Source organism: Porites lutea, chromosome 7, assembly GCF_958299795.1.
Source record: "Porites lutea chromosome 7, jaPorLute2.1, whole genome shotgun sequence".
NCBI classification, from domain to species: Eukaryota; Metazoa; Cnidaria; class Anthozoa; order Scleractinia; family Poritidae; genus Porites; species Porites lutea.
Window position 1 is genome coordinate 8394300 of NC_133207.1, and position 20000 is coordinate 8414299.

Below are 20000 nucleotides of genomic sequence, written 5' to 3' on the forward strand. Positions count from 1 at the left end.
TTTTAATCTATTTGTAGGTATCCTTTGAAGGTATCGTGGGGTCGTCTCATACGGGAGATATCGCTATCGATGACGTGACAATTTTCAGTGGAAGCTGTTATAATTCTACTGTGTTGCTGACGAATCAAAGCATTGGAGGTACTTTAATGCCCTTGTTTATTAGAATTATATAAATACTGAGGGTCGGTTATTTAAACCAGGTCTAACTTAGACTGCGGTTTGGGAACTCTTTTGACCTTCAGATCTCTGCCTTTGTGGGGTATTTTGAGACATTCATTTCTTTTCTACGCCATATGCTTTCATGAAACTGTTCACCTTAAAAGTGTATACATAAAAACTTTCGCCAAACTGAAAATGGCTTAGAACCGGGTTACGTTAAACACTGGCTAAACTCCGTTTAAATAATTAGCCCTAAGTACGTCAAATTACCGTAGTCTTGGTACTTAATTCGTTTAAAGGGGCCATGTCACAAGGAGAGCATGCGTGCTGCGATTATGTAAATTACTTACATTTGTCAAAATTCTATTGTTTTCAACGCTTGAATTTCTCTGTCAAGTACAGAGCACCGAAACTTATGCATCAGTCAATTCCAGCGGCGCCCAGTTTCCCCCTCCCCCCCCCCCTCGGGCTACTGCGGAGCATTTGCCCGCCTTTTTGTCCCGGGAGTGGGGCATTTGCAAATTTTGCGCTGCCCGGGGGCCAGGCATTTGCCAACCCCGGGGTTATTCCCGAACTTTTGACACGCACGCAGTTTGCTATCAGAATATAACTACACAGAGGATATTACTGGAAAAATAGCAGATCATGTAGCTCATCTGTCAAGGACAGGGGGTTATTGTAAAGGCATGTTCTCGATTTTATGCATGCAATTCTTCATTGTCTATTAAGCCAGAATTGCATAGCGAAACTCAGGAGCTATCGACGTGAATCAACGTTTTTTGGTAAGTGAATCAAATCTCTATTGATATTATTTGAAAAACATCCTTTCATATTTAAAACCTAATCATAACATATAACTTTACACCGCCCTGTTCATTTTAATGTCAATAATTTTATATCAGTACTAAAACCATAAACTGGTGCATGTCGTCGCGGCGTGAAGTCTTAATTAGAATACAAAGGAACTGGAAGACGTTACTTGAAACAAAAAATCGCACATTAATATGTTTAAAACGGCACTATTGTTGGTTTTCACATTACGGCACTAAAATTCAAACTACAAAACTATCGATCCTACTGAAATTTTACTTTCATGATGTTTTAGAGCAGTTGAAAGCTAATTTTCGTACAAATTTTCGCTTCAAAAGAATTCTTGGTTTTGTGATAGGGTACGCTTGAATTTCTAACCTTTTGCGTGACGTGGCATCTGCATGACGGCCGAGAGAGTTGTTATGTAGGTTAAAAAAGTGGCGTATTTCGGGTAATTTTGCTATCTTAACAGTTCATGTATTAGAAAAAGTATTGCTTTAATGTTTATGAGTTCCTCGAGGAATAAATTCACGCTTTTGCACCAAAACTCGGTAACAGATGTTTTTGTTGGTTTCCGCCCGCCATGTTAGTGCTCATCCAGGTGGGCACCAGCATGGCGTCTCCATAAAAATCTCTATAAATTTGTGTAAAACATTTCTTCGGATATCTCGTATACGGAATATTCTTCTGACCTGAATGCTATTCACACAAAAAAACACGAGCTGCGAACTGTGAGCAAACAAAAATTTCAAGAACAACATATTTTCGTAATCAACATAATAAATCAAAGTTTTATTGTATAAAAAAATCTACAAAAGACTCAAGAACGTTTAAGATAAAGACCAAGATTGTTTCAAATCATTAACAATTAGACTTGTCTGTCCCTACTTATCCTTGGTTTTCACATGAAGTCACCAAAATTCAAACTAAGAAACAATCGCTCCTTCCGAGTTTCTACTTCCATGTGATATTAGAGTACCTTAAATTTAACACATTTAACAAATTAACAAATTTTCGGTTCAAAAGGGTTCTTTGTTTTGCGATACAGGACGCTTCAATTTCCAGGCTTTTGCGTGACGCGGCATTTAGCTGGCGGCCGGGAAAGCTCTTATGTAGATCAAAAACATTACTGGTTTTTGGAGAGATTTTGCTATCTAAATATTCCTTGTCTTAGAATAAATATTGCTTTAATCTTTATGAGTTCCTCAAGCGAACAATTCACGCATAAGTAGGAAAACTCAAAAAAACGCATGATTCTGTTGGTTTCCGGCAGTCATATTTGTGCCCCTGAAAGGGACAAAACATGGCGTTTTCATACAAAGCTTTATAATTTGGGGTAAAACGTTTTCCGAATATCTCGCATATAAACTATTGCATAGACCTGATGCTTGGCAAGACTTTTTTCATATTTTTCTTCTTTCATTTCCCTGATTCTAGACTTTTTGTATCAAAAGGTTTCCATTTTTATTTCTGCTTTCCCACGTGAGTGAAAACCGATAATTTTAAAACTTTTACAGTTACGCTGACAGAACAAAAGCGACGCTGTTCGGATGTGTTTGTTTTGATCTTCGGGAAACACACATTGATCGCAGCAAATTCTTCGATTGTAGCGAATCACTGCGACGTCGAGAAAAACAGAACCAAGTACCATAGGTTTACTTTACTCCATTCTAAACAGTCCTTGAATAACGAGGGAAAGAAAACTCTGTTATTTTCAAAAAATCCGAGTAAATGTGCTCGAACACAGATAGTTCAAAAACGCGGCATTCCAAGGTCTCTACGTCCGTTTAGAACAAGTTGAACCAACAAAGGGTCGCGTTTATCCTTGCAACAAATCAAGATAAATACAAGAAGGAATCTAGCTAAATTTTATAACTTTTGGTTAGCCAAAAGTTGAGTTTAGTCAGGAAACTCATGTTACATATCCACATACTTTGAGCACAAAATAATATCCTAGAGCCAGCAGCCTCTAAAGTAACTCAAAAGAAAGGTTCTTTAGTCAGGAAACTCAATTACATATCCACATACTTTGAGCACAAAATAAGGGTCGCGTTTATCCTTGCAACAAATCAAGATAAATACAAGAAGGAATCTAGCTAAATTTTATAACTTTTGGTTAGCCAAAAGTTGAGTTTAGTCAGGAAACTCATGTTACATATCCACATACTTTGAGCACAAAATAATATCCTAGAGCCAGCAGCCTCTAAAGTAACTCAAAAGAAAGGTTCTTTAGTCAGGAAACTCAATTACATATCCACATACTTTGAGCACAAAATAATATCCTAGAGCCAGCAGCCTCTAAAGTAACTCAAAAGAAAGGTTCTGTGAACTACGAGGATAGATTCCCTCTAAGATTTATCGTTCATTGTGGAGTAGCAGTCGTTAATTCTCTTTCGGTCCCTTCCGGTACAACGGCCTCTGATAAGAGGACAATGTAAATCCACGTAAGAAAAAAATTCCAAGAGCAACAAATTTCAAGAACAGCGGTAAGAAGACTTCTGTAATTGCCATAGAACGATATACTTAATACAAAACTGCGCTAACTATCAAACCATGGCTAAGATTTAAACAGATAAAAACAGCCTTCCAAAATCTCCGACAGAACTCGAAAACGTCCGGTTGCCTTTTTTGAAGTTTTTTTCTGTACCAGCTCGCGCATGCGCCTGGGTTGACAGAGTCCCTTTAAAGCTAAGAACAAAAGTATATTCAATAAATGAGAGGTAACGTTTTGGCTAAGTAATCAGAATCTTGATTTCCTCTTTTACAGCTTTTGACGAATGATTACTTTAGCTATATTTACTGTTCCTTTTGTTTCACGCAGGTTGTTCTGATCTCTCCCCGAACTTCTGTTCATTATTTGCTCATGGAAATTTCTGTGTGAACAGTTTTAACCTCTCTAGAAAATATTGCGAAAAAACATGTGGTTTTTGTGGAGGTATGTATTAGGGACTAACTTACCTTTAGCTGCCCTTTTTGTTTTTTAATGACCCAATTTTTCTTCTCAGTTTAAGATCATAATACTTTTAATTACTATTTGTTTTATTAATTAATTGATTGATTGATTTATTTATTCATTTTCTCTCCCTGTTTTACAGCAGGTTGTTCTGATAGACACGTTGTGTGCCCAGATCTCCCACACAGCTTTTGTTCTACTCATTTCCACTGGTCCGGGCAAAATTGTCGACGGTCTTGTGGTTTCTGCTCAGGTGAACTGATAACATTCTAGAAGTCTTTATCATGGGCGTCGACGACACGTTGTTATTTTGTTTGTTTGTTTGTTTGTTTGTTTATTCCACCTCACTGTATACTGAAGTCTGATATATTTAACAAAAAGGAAGACTCAACGAATTCCCAGAAATGCGTTTCAAATTTCCTTTCAACCTGATTGGCAAATGGACGTTGTTTTTGTTTTGTTTTTTGTTTTTTTCTTTTACAGGGCAATCATGGTGCGTACTCAAATCTGGGTACAGAGGTGGAGGGCCCAGAACAAGGATTTCGGCGCTGTTTCGTAGAGGAACTTAACAAGAGTTTATTTTCGTCTGCTAAGCAGGCTATATAGCGAACTGCTCAATATCATTTTTTAAAAACGTTTAAGCATGACTTAAAAGCGGCTTTATTGGTGTACGGATACAAGAACACGGCGGCCATGTTGATGTACCAGAAAAGTCTTTTGGGGTTAAACCTCCTTTCTCATTTTAAGATAAGCTTTTTCTAGCTTTAACCTTTCCATACTTTATATCTTTTAGCTAATGCTTATTCGACGCCTACTGCAGCTGGTTCAACGTTACCACCAAGCACTTACCAAAATGCTCCTACGACGCCAACGGCAGATGGTTCAGCGCTACAACCAAGTGCTTTTTCACCCGAAAATCAGGATGATTCTACAACGCCAACAACAGATGGTTCAACGATACAACCAACTACTAATACACTCCAAAAACAAACGCCGTCAGAACAAGTGATAAGAGAATCAGTTATGTTGAAGGTCAAAAATATGGATATAAAAAAGGTAGTTCTTCTTACTTTAGTGAACTTTAGTAGTACCCAAGATGGATTGTCCATAAACCGAAGCCTATTTTTTATGTATTACTTTTATTTATTTATTACTTTATTTATCATTGTTATTGTTTTTGTTCTTGTTGTTGTCGCTGTTTTAAATATTTTTTAATTGATATTGCGAGAATAACACCATTAAAAGTTGTTGTCTTACGAGAAATGGCGAGGAATAATGGATCAAATTGCTAGCTCGTAAATATGTCTCCAGCTGTAAAAGGAACTGTGGGTACAGTCGACTCCCTATGACTCGAACCTTCAAGGGAAATTGAAAAAAAATTGTGTTATCGGGAGCTCGAAGAAAATAGCCGGGGGTAAGGGAAAAAAAAAAAGTTTTTACTGCACACTGAACATTTTAATCACGATTAATTGTAGAAATGTTAAGTGAAAATTCAAAGATACTTAATAAGTCAGAACGTAACGTAACAAATTGTTGCCAAAATAGATCATGCGTTTTATCGTTTTGAGAAGTAACGCCGTTTCCCGTTAGATTTGTGACAAACAACATCAGCCTCCCCTAGTTAACTATACGCCTACAAGACGTCAATGAAAAATTCAAAAGTCAATGTTTAGGACGCCAGTAGACTGTTTTTTTTTTTTTTCCGACTTTTTAGGGACTGAAATCATGGCTCCAGTTATCGAGGGTAAAATTATATAGAAATGATCAGAGGGGAAACAAAAACTACTTCGAGTCAGCGGGAGGTTCGAGTTACCGAGGGTTCGAGTTATCAGGAGTCAACTGTATTTGTAGGTAGCAAAATAACAGGGAAAGCATTTAAGCTTCAAGAGATTCCTACGCTGCTTTGCGGATGGTTAGAAGGATCAGTTAAGACAACTGTACGGTACCCTATGCCATTCTGGTTATCAGCTGAGCTCAACCGGTTTTTTTTTTTTTTTTTTTTTTTTCCCATGGTATTTATCAATGTACCCATATTCATGATGATGATCATTATTATTATTATTATTATTATTATTATTATTATTATTATTATTATTATTATTATTATTATTATTATTTTTATTATTTTTATTATTATTATTATTATTATTATTATTATTTTTTATTAACTTTTTGATGCTTTTTATAATAACAATTATAAAAAGCATCAAAAAGTTAATAAAAAAATAAAACTATCTAAAAATAATTCAAACTGATAAAAAGTCACTACTTAAATTCTGGCTTGCGCACTTTCCGATGTAATGTCAATGTCAGATATATTGACTGCTCTTCTCTTTCTCCTGGTTCCTCTGAGACACAGCAAGGCTGATCGTAGGATGGCAAAGGATACTTTCGCCCTTATCCAAGATATGGTTGTAGCGTAGTCATCTCCTTTCTTTAACGCAAGTAGCTCTGCGAGGCGCCTATGGAATCTCTTGCATTATTATTATTATCATTATCATTATTATTATTATTATTATTATTATTATTATTATTATTATTATTATTATTTAGCTGTGTTTTTATTCATTTGTCGTTATTTGGCTTTTTACTGATGCTCAAGTGTTTTTCTTTTGGTTGTTTATTTCTTTGGTTTCCTTTTCTTTTTTTTATGATTTATCAGTGGGACCAAAACATGGAATACTCTTTCAAAAAACAAGTTGCAGCAGCAGCGACGGAATATTGTGCACGTGCTCAAGTCCAGTGTTACCCAAACCAGTCAAGGTGGGTGTTTAGGTTTCTTTATGTTTGTAAGGCACGAATGAACTCTGAAAAAACTTACTAGAAAACAATCGCATTTTGAATATTACGATGTTTAACAGATTTAATTTAAGGCACCCACACAACGCTTTGGGGTGTGAGATCGTTATTCTTACTGCATACTACATTCTGTAAATGCACACATTTAGCTTGTTAGGTGGGCAAGCGTTCACTTCCCTTGTGGCGAGCGCTAGCGTGTATGATGTAGCCCTCTCCATTATATAGATAGATAGATAGATAGATAGATAGATAGATAGATAGATAGATAGATAGATAGATAGATAGATAGATAGATAGATAGATAGATATAGATATATACATAACACAAATGAACTGAAACCAGTGAAAGAAAGAAATAAATGAACACAAGTGAAACTCTAAAAATTGCCTTGAACGGGATTTGAACCCGCGTCCTCGACTTTCTAGTGCCGATGTGTTAACCACTACACCACCAAGACAACCACGCTAACGCGCAGTCAAATTAAAGGCTTTATGGCTCACGGGACTCCCCAAACAATTTTTTAGAGTTCACAGAGGCCACTGGAAGGTGCTAACACCTTTTTAATACTATACATAACACAAATGAACTGAAACCAGTGAAAGAAAGAAATAAATGAACACAAGTGAAACTCTCTCTCTCTCTCTCTCTCTCTCTCTCTCTCTCTCTCTCTCTCTCTCTCTCTCTCTCTCTCTCTCTCTCTCTCTCTCTCTCTCTCTCTCTCTCTCTCTCTCTCTCTCTATATATATATATATATATATATATATATATATAATTTGCACGGGCTCTCTTGCCAAGAGAAGGTGTCTAGGTTCAGCAAGCTTCTCATTCCCCGTTACGGAACCTCCCTTGAGGTTTCGTACTGGAAATTAAGGATGGTACTTATGGTTGAGTACCGATCCAGCCGTCTCGACCAAAACAAGCCATTTTCCGGACCGGTTTCGACTTTACTGTCTTCTTCAGCGGATTTTACAGTTTCAGCTTGTCCGGTCGCTTACGCGCCGTTGGACTTATTCAGTTAATGCAATAAGTCCAACGGCGCGTAAGCGACCGGACAAGCTGAAACTAATACATAATTTTTTTATTTTTCAATGATCTTACCGTTATATGTTTTGTTTTTATTTTCTTATTAGTTACATTTATTATTTCTTTGTTTTTTTAGACAAAGGCGTTCGTCTGAAAACGTGACATTTACGGCTGACATGGTTCACATTCTTCCTGGTTATCCCAAGCAGTCACACGATTCTCCTGGTGTAGTCCTACTGGCTTTCTACCTGAGTCTTCCACAAGGAACTTCGGAAAGCAGCGTCGTCTCTGAGAGTATATTACATGATATCGTGATGGGTCATAAAGAGAATATTCAAACATCTATTGGAGGTGAAATCTCAAGTGTCGATCCTTATTCATCTGGCTCAGAGGTGCTGAAAAACGAGGAAAGCGACGAGGGAAATGGCGGAAAGTCAAAACCAACCAACGTTATTATCGGCGCTTCGGTGGGCGGTGGATTGCTGTTAATCATTATTGGCGCCGTTCTGATCGGATGCAAAAAGAGTGACAGGTATTTCTAGTTAGAGGAAAAAAAAGCTTTTGTGCGTGTTCTTCGCTTTTCTATTAACACGCACCAAGGCTGTTAATATATGTTTGTCGTCTTCTTTTAGGAAATTAGGTGGTCTTGGAATAATATTTTTAATTATGCATTGTTTATTAAATTGCAATTCTCCAGGTTCAGTTTTAACAGACGTGTGGCCAACGGAAAAGACTTAGAGGAAATGCCGATCACCTTAAACCTGGAAATGGAGGATATAAGTTAGGATGTCAGTTCGTCTCCAGCTAAGATTCAGCATAAGACAAATAGAGCTGTTAACCAGATCCATGATAAACCAGCATCTCGTCTTTATCATTCATTGCCTGGGGAACCGTCTGGCGTAGCACTACCGAAAAAGACAAGAAGTGAGATGAACCCAAGTAAATCAGAACTAATTTAACGGTAAGCAACTTGAAAGTACAACCAGAGGACGAGAAACAAAATGCTGCTGGCAACTCATCAGTCGACATTAACAATGATGGACAGGAGGCCCAACCAACGAATACTTGCTCGAGGTACCGAACCCAAAGGAGAATACATCTTGTTAGACTTTTGCAGTACAGTTTGTTTAGCTAAAAAATAAATAAATAACTAAAAAGTAATAATAAATAGCAAAAAAGTACCTGGCCCTTTTTCCCAGCATAGTTTTTTTTAAAATAGCTTATAGCAAAACCATCCAAAATTTGTGTCCGTAGAACAAGTTTTTTTTTTTTTTTTCTAGTTCAAGTACAGTAGTGGCACGTTGAAAAAGTATATCAAAGCCTTAACTCCTCTCGGTCTTCAGCAAAAGTAATTCACCTAGTATCTAGCTATTAGATCCTGTAACAATAATTTTTGTATTGTAGTGTAAGAATTCCTTTTTGTGGTCCTTTTTTTTAATCCGCGCCCAGACTGCTGGCATGCGTTTGACGTTATTTGTTGGTAATAAATTACTTCATTTTCAAATGTTGTCTCAAACTCATTAATCATTCATGAGGTCAACAGCCAATAAATGAGGCATATTTGGGTCACATGCATGAACCTTGATACGCAATGAACGCTCAGATGAAAATCTTATGGGTTTTGATCTGAGATCAAACATGGTTTTGATCTCAGATCAAACACTTACATTTAAATGAGCATTTTTCAAGTAATATATCAAACATGAGATGCAGTGTTTCATCACCAGATGAAACATCGAGAAGAGAGTTGAAAATACGACGCGCAGCGGAGTATTTTTGACGAACTTCGAGGTGTTTCATCTGGTGATGAAACACTGTGTCGAATGTTTGATATTTCTTCTCAAACAAAATCATTTTTGAAGGAGAAATTAAGGATGCAAATACTAAGCAGTGTTTCATCCGATTTCCAAACACTCATTAAACATTAATTTCCTTTGTATTTTCTTAATGAATTGTTAATGAGTTTGAGAATAATAAATACATCGTTAACGACAATACCAAAAATGACCTGAATATTATTTGATATAACTAACCTTGATAGCGTGGGATACCACAAACTATTCCATAAATGGTCTTCGGTGGATATCTCTCTCCCCCGACTTCTTGGCCACCTCCATCACAAACTTGCTAGGCCAGTAACTCAAGGTCACCGCATCAATTTCTTCAGTGCTGGTTGAAAGCTGTGTGACCTTGTGTAAATCATAGCCTTTAAAAAGCCCTCCTGGATCTAAAACGGGAGCTATAACCGACCGAGAATTTTGCCATTCGCCAAAAATAGCTACCGCCTATTTGTTCTTATATTTGGTTGACGAGGGAATAACTTTTTCGACTCAGTCGCGTTCATCGTAAACCGTTTTCGGCTCCCTGACTCTTGCCTCTCCATCTTCACTCATGGCCAGACACCAACTAGTACACCAAAACAGTTAATCATGCATGTTGAATTGTTGCGTAATATGGCAAGATTGCGTCGCTGCATAAATTATTGTTCTTTCATTTGGGGAGGACAATAGCAAAAAATGTATCACTGCATACTTTTTACTGTTTCGTTTGAGAAGTCATCTCAAAAACTCGTGCTTCGGGTTTCATCAGGAGTTCCAAACACCTGGAAACAATAAAAGCACTCGGCGTACGGCCTCATGCTTTTATCTGTTTCTAGGTGCTTGGAACCCCTGATGAAACCCTCGCTCTCGTTTTTGATAAATTTATATTACTCAAACAAGGCGGTAAGACTCACGAAATTTAGTTGTTTTAACATTTCTTGTTAAAAATATATATTTAATGTTATCTTATATTCTGACCACTTGGAAAATCTTGCGTAGCAAGATCGAATATTGAAAACAAACAAACAAACAACAAGAGGGGAGAAATCCAAGTGTTAAGTTTGATTAACCTGTCTCGTTAAGAGCCTTTCTAGGTGCAAGGATGTGCTGCGCGGCTATTTTTACGTGTACGTTCAGCTAGAAGTACGGTCTCGAGTGTCCATTCTCAGATACTTATCATTTATTTTGTTTTCGTTTTGAAAAATTATTAAATCTTACTGTTGTGCTATAGGTAAAATCAAACCCTGTTTAAAGGACAACCGCTTAACACTATTCAGACCGGGTTTTTTGTTTTTCTTTTTTCTTTTTTGCTTCCTGAGTCCGGGGAGAAGTTCTTGGAGCCCCAGGGCCAAAAATACTACACACAACGACGTACTCATCATTTTCACATTTGGGGCTAAATTGGATTGACACAGTGACGTAATCTGACGTCATTATGACGTCATATTGTTGAATCTATTGGTAGAATCCTACTCAAAGTAGACTGAAAAATACATAAGAAGTGAGGTCTCTGATAAAATAAAGGAAGTTGGTTAACATATAAATGATCCTTAACAATAGTAGGATGTCATGATGACGTCATTTGTTTCTTAAAATGAAACTGGAAAAAACTGGCATCTTGCCATCTTGCTATGGGTACTAAAATCGCTCCTTCTTTTGCTAACCTTTTTCATGGTATGTTCGAAATTAACGCTCTCTCTAACGTCCCTTGGCAACCTCACACACGGTACGGGTGGAGATATATGATATATAGATTTATTATATAGACACGAGTGTTTTACTGGAAAATATACCACTCGTAAAATTCATAAGAACTACATCCGGGACCCGAGTGGTTTATTTTCCATAATCTCACACGTGAGTTTATCGATGACGTAATTTCGATCATTTCCCTCTTTTATTCTATCGATGTCTTTTTGTCTATATAATAAAAGGAACATTACACGGCGGCTTGAAGATATGAATTTTATTTTCGAGTGGCAAAAACAATATTTTACGAACGAGCGCAGCGAGTGAGTAAAATATTGTTTTGCCACTCGAAAATAAAATTCATATCTTCGCGCCACCGTGTAATATCCTCTCTATATATTTTTATGATCTGGACAGAAGGTTCGGATCGTTTGAAAATATTCGTCGATTATCTCAATAACATTCATCCCACTATTAAGTTCACTAGCTCCCACTCACTTACTAACGTTCCTTTTCTCGACGTCATGGTGTCTCTACATAACGGTATAATTCAAAGTGATCTATTTACTAAACCCACGGATAAACATCAGCACCTTCATTCTCAGCTCATCATGCCATCCTCACCACACTAAGAAAGCCATTCCGTTCAGCTTAGCCCTCCGCCTCCGACGTATCTGCTCTACAGACGCTAAGTTTAAACATCACATTAATGAACTTAAAACACATCTCCTTGCTCGTGGTTACAATAATAATTTCCTAGAAAAACAATTCCTACGCGCTGCTAATATTTCTCGTACTAACGCGTTACAGACTAAACCCAAAGCTTCTAACGAGGTTGCACCATTTGTTGTCACATATAACCCAGCACTTCCACGCATTTCTAATATCCTACGCAAACATTTTAACATCCACCAATCATTTTCTACCAGGCTCCTTCCTTTGTGGACAGAATTGTGCCACTTGTCCATATATTACTAACGGCCTCACAAGTTATACCTTTTACTCTACAGGTGAAACACGCTCCATCACTTCACACATTACTTGTAACACTAAAAATGTGATCTACATGGTTCAATGTAACCGTTGTAATTTACAATATATAGGTGAAACTAAGCGACGTCTCAAAGACAGATTTAACGAACACAAATCTAGACGTGCATTCGACAAAACTAACATTACATCCAAACCCACTACTGTTTCTGAACACTTCCTCTCTCACTCTAACCATTCTTATATTGACATGCAGTTAATCCCACTAGAGAAAATTCATTCTTCACATGACTCAGTTCGTAAGGCCAGTGAGTCGCATTTGATAGATAAGGCCATGACTCTTGAACCTCATGGCCTAAACCGCCGTGACGAATTATTGTAATCCATATCCTTAGTATTTTTCCTTTCCAGTTTTTATGTTGTACGTCATTTTCGCCTCTCCCTTTTATTGCGACATTCTCCATCTATATAATATTGTGATTGCTACAGTAGTTCAGTAACATCTGTAAACCTGAAGAAGGCTGATATGGCCAGCCGAAATATTGTTATGAAAAACAATACACGTTGTTTTAAATAAGCTTTGCAGTAGTCTTTGGACTTGTTCTTGTTTCTTTATATTTTGGCTGATTTGATCTCTTTTCTAGAGATTCAACGTTTGCAACTCGCAGGATCTTCGTCCACAGTTTTTGCAGTTAATTTAATCCTTTACATCTTGGATCCGCCATCTTGAGTTATTAAAATGTATTCCATTTTACTAAAAACTCGTATAAATCGAGGTAGTTTTATAGAAAACTTAATCTGAGTATGAAAGGATGCTTAGGAGCAAAAACTCGGCAAAATATGAAATTCCGAGAGAAATGAAGACTGTTGAAAATTCAACTCAGCATGCGACATTTGGTTATATTAAAATCATGTTTTTTTTTTTTCCCAAAGTAGTCACTAAAAAGCATTGATTTCATTAACCGTTACAAGAACTTTGATAAAATAATGCTACATTAAATATAATATACTAATTCAAAATAAAACATTTTTTAAGTCAAATTTTGAAAAACATGGATGCCAAAACTTGGTTGCCATGGTAACGTCAATGTTGACATACACGTCACGACGACTTTAAAGTGTTTCTAGATAATTTTTAGGAAAAGTCGCTAAGTTTGGTGGTCATAGCTTAAACGGTTTTGAAGTTATTCCAATTTATAGCGAGAGGCCCCCCTTCCAGGTCTTAATATGGGCACCTCATTATTACGGGTAGTTTGCTTTGCCCCCTGGTGAAGAAAGCCCCTACATTTTCTATGAACCCAACCCTGTTAATGCGGACAATTCCAATGCCCCCACCCCTCCTTCCCCCTCAGTTTCCGTATTAAGGGGGTTTGACTGTATTATTTGTTTTCCTAGTCTTATGATGAGCGCAGCCAAAAGGTCTACGTTCTCCTTTAATAACCATCTCGGGGTGCCGTGAGGCTTTTTGGAAGGCATTGCCAATGTCGCTTTCGAGTCAAGTTCTTTAAAACGGATTTATCCATGGTGGCTCAGTTTTGTGAACGGTCATTGTTATGTGTTAACGTATTTCAAATTACGCTTAAAATCCGTGTGATTACAGTTACAGCAGATAATGTTTTGACTATTATGTGGAAAGAGGGCAAAGCCAGTAGTTCATAAAACAACTCACAGACTGTGGACAAGCGTCAAAATGTCCTATACAATCGTAGTACTAAACCGGTTGACCGTTGGATGAGTTTATTAGGCTTGAAAAAAGGTACTTGTGTGCTCGCTCCGTTGAGTATGACACGCTACATATTCTTTTGTCCTGAAGGAATACAAATAAAAGGGCACTTTCTTCTCTAAGGGGAGATATGCAGAAAATTAAAATAACCAGTTAAAGGACCAAATTGGCCACTTATCTCAGGGAGGGCTTTCCATTCAACCAAAAGGCGAAGAATGCCCGATACATGCATATCAGGTATTACAGTTTTCCCCATCACTATATTTTATTATTATTATTATTATTATTATTATTATTTTAATATAAAAAAAAGAAACAAACACTGAAAAAATATGAAAATAAAACAGCTCTCCTTCTCGTGGAAAATTTTTGTTGCATTCCAACATTCACTGACTCAATTTAAACGCCCCCCGTTTAGGTTTATGATTCCGAACTATTTTTTGTTTTTGCGTTCTCCGATAACCGATCTTTAATTTTGATACAAAGAGCCAGAGAGACTGGTATCTTATAATTTTTTCTTAGCCGGCCAAATCCAGGCTGATATATAATGACCTGTTTTTGTCAATTTACAGCTACTCATTGGTCTATTTACAGAGATTTTATAGTACCCTATTTGCGTCAATTTACAGAAAGTTTGAACATTATAATAACCCTTCTTTTGTGTCAATGTTCAAATATATGGTGCCCCTTTTGATTCAATTTAGTAAGAGATAAAGCCCGAGAACGGAGGTATTAAGCCATATACATCCCTCGGGCCTACGGCCCTCGGGATGTATATGGATTAATACCGACGTTCGAGGGGTTTATCTAATTTATTTCATGATATTATTCATGAGGTATAGGTTACATAAAGGTCGTCTTTCACAGGGCAATAATTGGCCACTTGTTTTTGACATCTGTTTGTTTGTCATTTTTTGATCCGACCACAGACAATGACGTATTTCATTGAAAGTATTGTAAAGGTTTTCACACAACATCGAGAAAGGGCGTTTCACGGGTCATAATTTGTTCAAACCACTTGTTCTCACTTATGTGAGAAACGGAGAACAACAGCGCATTGTTTGTTTGTTAAGCCGACAACAATCAATTTCAAACCTTTTGTGTTTTTTTTATTTTTGTCTTGGTGTTTTTTTGGGGACAAGTACACTTGTGAGAGCGGCAATGGATATAGTGACGACGAAATTTTCCTAACGCAAAATACTTTCTCTCAGGAGCCTTTTTCCCCTGAGTTGAATTTGGAAGAGTTAGTGGGAGACTTTAGAGAAGTAAGCGAACGAGAAATACAAGTCTACGGATGAAGGTATGATACCTATAAATATAGATCATTTACAATTCGGGTGCAAGAGGATAAAAATGTCAGTCAGTTTTAATGGTCACAAGCCGGCGACGGTAATTAGAAGTTTCAGTTTTGTTTCATATTTTTATTTTCATTATTAATTTTTGCAGTTTGGTTTACATCGACTCCTGTTGGACATAACAAGCTTGGAGACGTTGTTAGCAAAATGTGTAAAGACGCAGACCTACAGGGCCAATTCAGCAATCACAGTCTGAGGGCCACAACAGCAACACGTGGACTGGAAAAAGGAATCTCAGATAAGTTTATTATTGAGCGTACAGGCCACCGAGATGGAAAGGAACGAAAGAGCCTCAAGTAAACACTCACCTCGATTGGAGGAACTGGTGGAGGATGCCTGGCCATGAATACGGAGATGTTTCTTAACATCTGTTCACCTCCAAATTCATGGCCAAGCATACGACGGGCGCGGTGGAGTTTAATATTGGAGTATCCTCTGGTGTTGTTTTGTACGCTGTACGTGACATTTCCATTGTTTGAGAATAAAAGGGTGGAAATTTCCTTTTTTAGTTGCTGTTGACTTAAAAATAAACGATTTTAGATCATTTCACCTTCAACGCCTTGAGATGTTTTCTTTTTCAACTTTTGAACTTACTCGATTAAAAGCACTTCTCTTCATTAGGAACTTTGTTTGGACGTGAACACTATCGTCGTCGGTCCAAATTGAAACTGCCGTTTCATAGGCGGAAAAAAGCTCCGATGTGGAAACAAAGTTTCCTTCCTCTGTAGAGACACATTGATTTAAAAATTTTGACAAAAGAGGACATTTTGCCGCTCTTTTGTGCCGCAGCATCACCCGTCTAACATTTGCGTAGGACATGTTGAATAACGTTGTGGCAACTGGATAAGGATGTAAGAGCTATTTTCCCACAGGGTAAAATTAGAGAGAGTATAAAGTGTGGCAGAGTGTGGGAATGCTTATAAAAGCTGCACTTCTATTTGTGGAATGTGTCAATCTCGCTACTTCACTGAATGTCGATCTGGTGTTTGCAGGCAAGTTTTCAAAATATTTGTATTTGTTTTTCAGACTTTTATTATTTCATTTAAAAGAAAAATATATGAGACATACAGACGTTTCAATAGACCCCTTTAGCTCAATGTATTGATGATATGTTTTTGCTTTTCAAACGCCATGTGACTTGAAATATGTTATGATAGTTTATGCGTAGATTTTCAGATGATTATGCACAAATTTTGATACTTTGTCACATGACCTTCATTGCAACTGGAATATGAGCCCGCATTTCCAGGCAGGGTGGCTACATTTGCCGCGGGTGTGAAAAAAATATACAACTATTTTGAAAATTTGCCTGCAAACACCATCCGTGTATCAAAACACTTCGGATCTCTTCTCAGCCTTTGATTCTTTTATAACGGGATGAGAACCCGAGACCACAGGAGCCAGAAACAAATGAACTTGAAACGTTGAATCCAGGCTATCGATTGAAAGGAATCAATGTGACCTAAGTTCGCGTTTTATAAAAGAAGGCTATTAATTCTTTTCTGGATTTCTGGATTCAGGTAGGGAACATAAACTTTGAAGATATTGACACTGGGGCAAGATTTCCGTATTGTTCTGACAACACCTTACATTTATTGTGAATGCAGCAATTTCCTACTTTACGAAGTTCAGTATTGCATGAAGAGTCAAAACATCATGAAACATGAAAGCATAATCATAAATAAGGTTTTTAATATTCTTGGATTGTAACCACGTGACAAGGCGACCAGGCTTGAAAACAATTCAATACATAAAAATGAAAATACAGTTGAGTTCCCAGAGGAGAGAAATGCATTTGTTTTTCTCATCCAACATGGCCGCCGTGATGTCAGGTGCATTAAAACCAATAATAGGACTGTTTGGTGATCTTGCTTACTCAAAGAACATAACACTTGTTTTCTGACCTTGTTTATAGAAAACAAACTGTATCGCTTTTAACACCATACAGAGAAAATACAATTTCATTCTCTTTTGCCAGGAGGTCATGATTATTTAGGACTTACAGTTATAGATTTTCTTATTACTGTTTAATTACTCTTAAAAAGGAAAATCCTGGCATAGAAAAACACATAAGCTCAAGCCCTTTCAAAGAGCTTCGTACCTTAAGACTTCAGGTTTTGTAGAAACAAACTTTTCTTGCTGTACGATAACAAAACCAATCCAAAAAATTTGTAAACAACTTGTCTTTCTTACCAAATACTTGAAATTGATTGGTCCAATAACATTTAAATCCACAAACGCTTACTGTCATATTTTATATTTTATTGTTTATGTAACTGACATGTACCATCAAGTCAGCTTTACAATGCAGAAGGTGTCAATATACCAGTTATTCTAAAAAGAAGATTCATCGGCCAAGGTATTAATGTAACTTTATTGCGCACTAGATAAGTGTATAGTGATAATTTTTCTTCATATGGCCCAAAACCCAACAATGAGTCCATTAAAGTACAGCAACCTTTACAGAACTCTATTAAACCGTGAAATTCGGAGACATCTCACCATTATCAAATACAAATGAAACATATACTGTAAAATAATGATTAATAATATTTTTGCATTTGATAATAAAGACGTTATCTTTTAAAAAATCTTTCATTATCAAACTTTGCCAAAACAGAGCTATCATCTGGTATCCATTGTGTGGTTCCGAAAATTTTCCATACTTCCCCCACGAAAAGGATTATTTCTTAGACCTCCCCCCCCCCCCAACCTCTCTGGAAATTACAGTCAAGCTTCATACATTTACTTAAATTTTGCGGCCTTAATGAGAACCCCAACCCGCCAACAATTTCCAAACCCTTCTATAAAGGGAGTATGAATATATTCTAGAACTACACATCTGGGGTAGCCTGGTTAAATTCCAGGGGGGTGGGGTTGTTGTAAGACAAGACAAGACGAGACAATGCTTTATTTAAAGTCTTATACAGTCCTATGTACATCGACTTTATCCAACTAATTTAAAATCATAACACAAATTGCACACTAGTGAAACTATAATCAATGTTAACCTAAAGAACTAATGATCTTCTTTTCTCATAGCAGTCGACTACGTATTTTGCAATTAACTTTTGCACTGGTTTGTTCTTGCTCGGATGGTTGTTAAGACTATGCTTTGTGCTAGAGTGCAGATTCGCTGGGTTTTTGTACCTGGGCTTACCCCTGTCCTTCAAAGCTCAATGTCTCCCTCAAATTAAGGGGGGGTTGTGTCTGGCTAGGTGTCATGTTGTTGCACAGACAAAGGGCTATCATCTGGTACGCATTTGGGGTAGCCTGGTTAAATTCCAGGGGGGTGGGGTTGTTGTAAAGACTATGCTTTGTGCTAGAGTGCAGATTCGCTGGGTTTTTGTACCTGGGCTTACCCCTGTCTTTCAAAGCTCAATGTCTCCCTCAAATTAAGGGGGCGTTGTGTCTGGCTGGGTGTCATGTTGTTGCACAGACACAGGGATATCATCTGGTATACATTTGGGGTAGCCTGGTTAAATTCCAGGGGACTGGGGTTGTTGTAAAGACTATGCTTTGTGCTAGAGTGCAGATTCGCTGGGTTTTTGTACCTGGGCTTACCTCTGTCTTTCAAAGCTCAATGTCTCCCTCAAATTAAGGGGGGGTTGTGTCTGGCTGGGTGTCATGTTGTTGCAAAGACACAGGGCTATCATCTGGTATGCATTTGGGGTAGCCTGGTTAACTTTCCAGGGGGGTGGGGTTGTTGTAAAGACTATGCTTTGTGCTAGAGTGCAGATTCGCTGGGTTTTTGTACCTGGGCTTACCCCTGTCTTTCAAAGCTCAATGTCTCCCTCAAATTAAGGAGGGGTTGTGTCTGGCTGGGTTTCATGTTGTTGCACAGACAGAGGGCTATCATCTGGTATGCATTTGGGGTAGCCTGGTTAAATTCCAGGGGGGTGGGGTTGTTGTAAAGACTATGCTTTGTGCTAGAGGGCGGATTCGCTGAGTTTTTGTACCGGGGCTACCCCTGTCTTTCAAAGGTCAATGTCTCACTCAAATTAAGGGGGGGTTGTGTCTGGCTGGGTGCCATGTTGTTGCACAGGCACGGGGCTATCGTCTGGTATGCATTTGGGGTAGCCTGGTTAAATTCCAGGGGAGTGGGGTTGTTGTAAAGTTTGATGTGTTTTTGCACTCTTATGCAGTTTGTTTGTGCTGTTTGCATGCAAGCAATGACCCGCTCTGTTGATAATGTTCCTAGTCAGCAAGCAGTTGAACTGCTGGTTTTAGGACTTGGTTTTGTTGAGCAGTGTTGGCTTAGATTGTTTTTGGGAGACCAGCTTCAATTAAAAATGAGGTGAACTGGGGAATTGGCTTTGCAATCGGTGACACCGACACTAAAAATTGCTTCTTAAAATGCCTTATTTTCCAGATTAATGAGGAAAACTTCACTTTTGTTACTTTCAAGACAGATGATTCTATCAAATAGAAGCTCATGTATTCAACAATTTCTTTTTGAGGTGAGATTTTACTTTTCAAGTAACAAGGGCCATCAAATTAACAATCAGTGCGAGAGCCTGACATTTTTTAGTAGCCCGGTTTTCAAAAAACCAGTTATATATATATATAAAGTTGTCCCAAGCATCTCTCCCTCCTGTCCTCATAAACACAAATATATCTTAATCACAAATGAAGACAGAAAACAGTTTCCTTTCAATCCACCTATATTTCGATCACA

At 37.6% G+C, this 20000-nt stretch overlaps 1 protein-coding gene across 3 annotated transcripts in view; it reads left to right on the top strand.

The window, feature by feature from the left end:
• Positions 1-20000, top strand: part of LOC140943651 (uncharacterized) — a 102124-nt gene that overhangs the window by 10548 nt on the left and 71576 nt on the right. Inside the window, exons 6-12 of one of the 3 annotated variants that reach the window (XM_073392775.1) lie at positions 18-138; positions 3791-3904; positions 4065-4175; positions 4716-4978; positions 6585-6685; positions 7882-8277; positions 8443-9230. In XM_073392775.1, coding sequence (XP_073248876.1) covers positions 18-138; positions 3791-3904; positions 4065-4175; positions 4716-4978; positions 6585-6685; positions 7882-8277; positions 8443-8530 — 1194 coding nt within the window. In that variant the 3' untranslated portion in view covers positions 8531-9230. Of the gene's footprint in view, positions 1-17; positions 139-3790; positions 3905-4064; positions 4176-4715; positions 4979-6584; positions 6686-7881; positions 8278-8442; positions 9231-20000 lie in introns of those variants that run through there. The other 2 variants (XM_073392772.1, XM_073392773.1) reach the window with 2 other exon arrangements.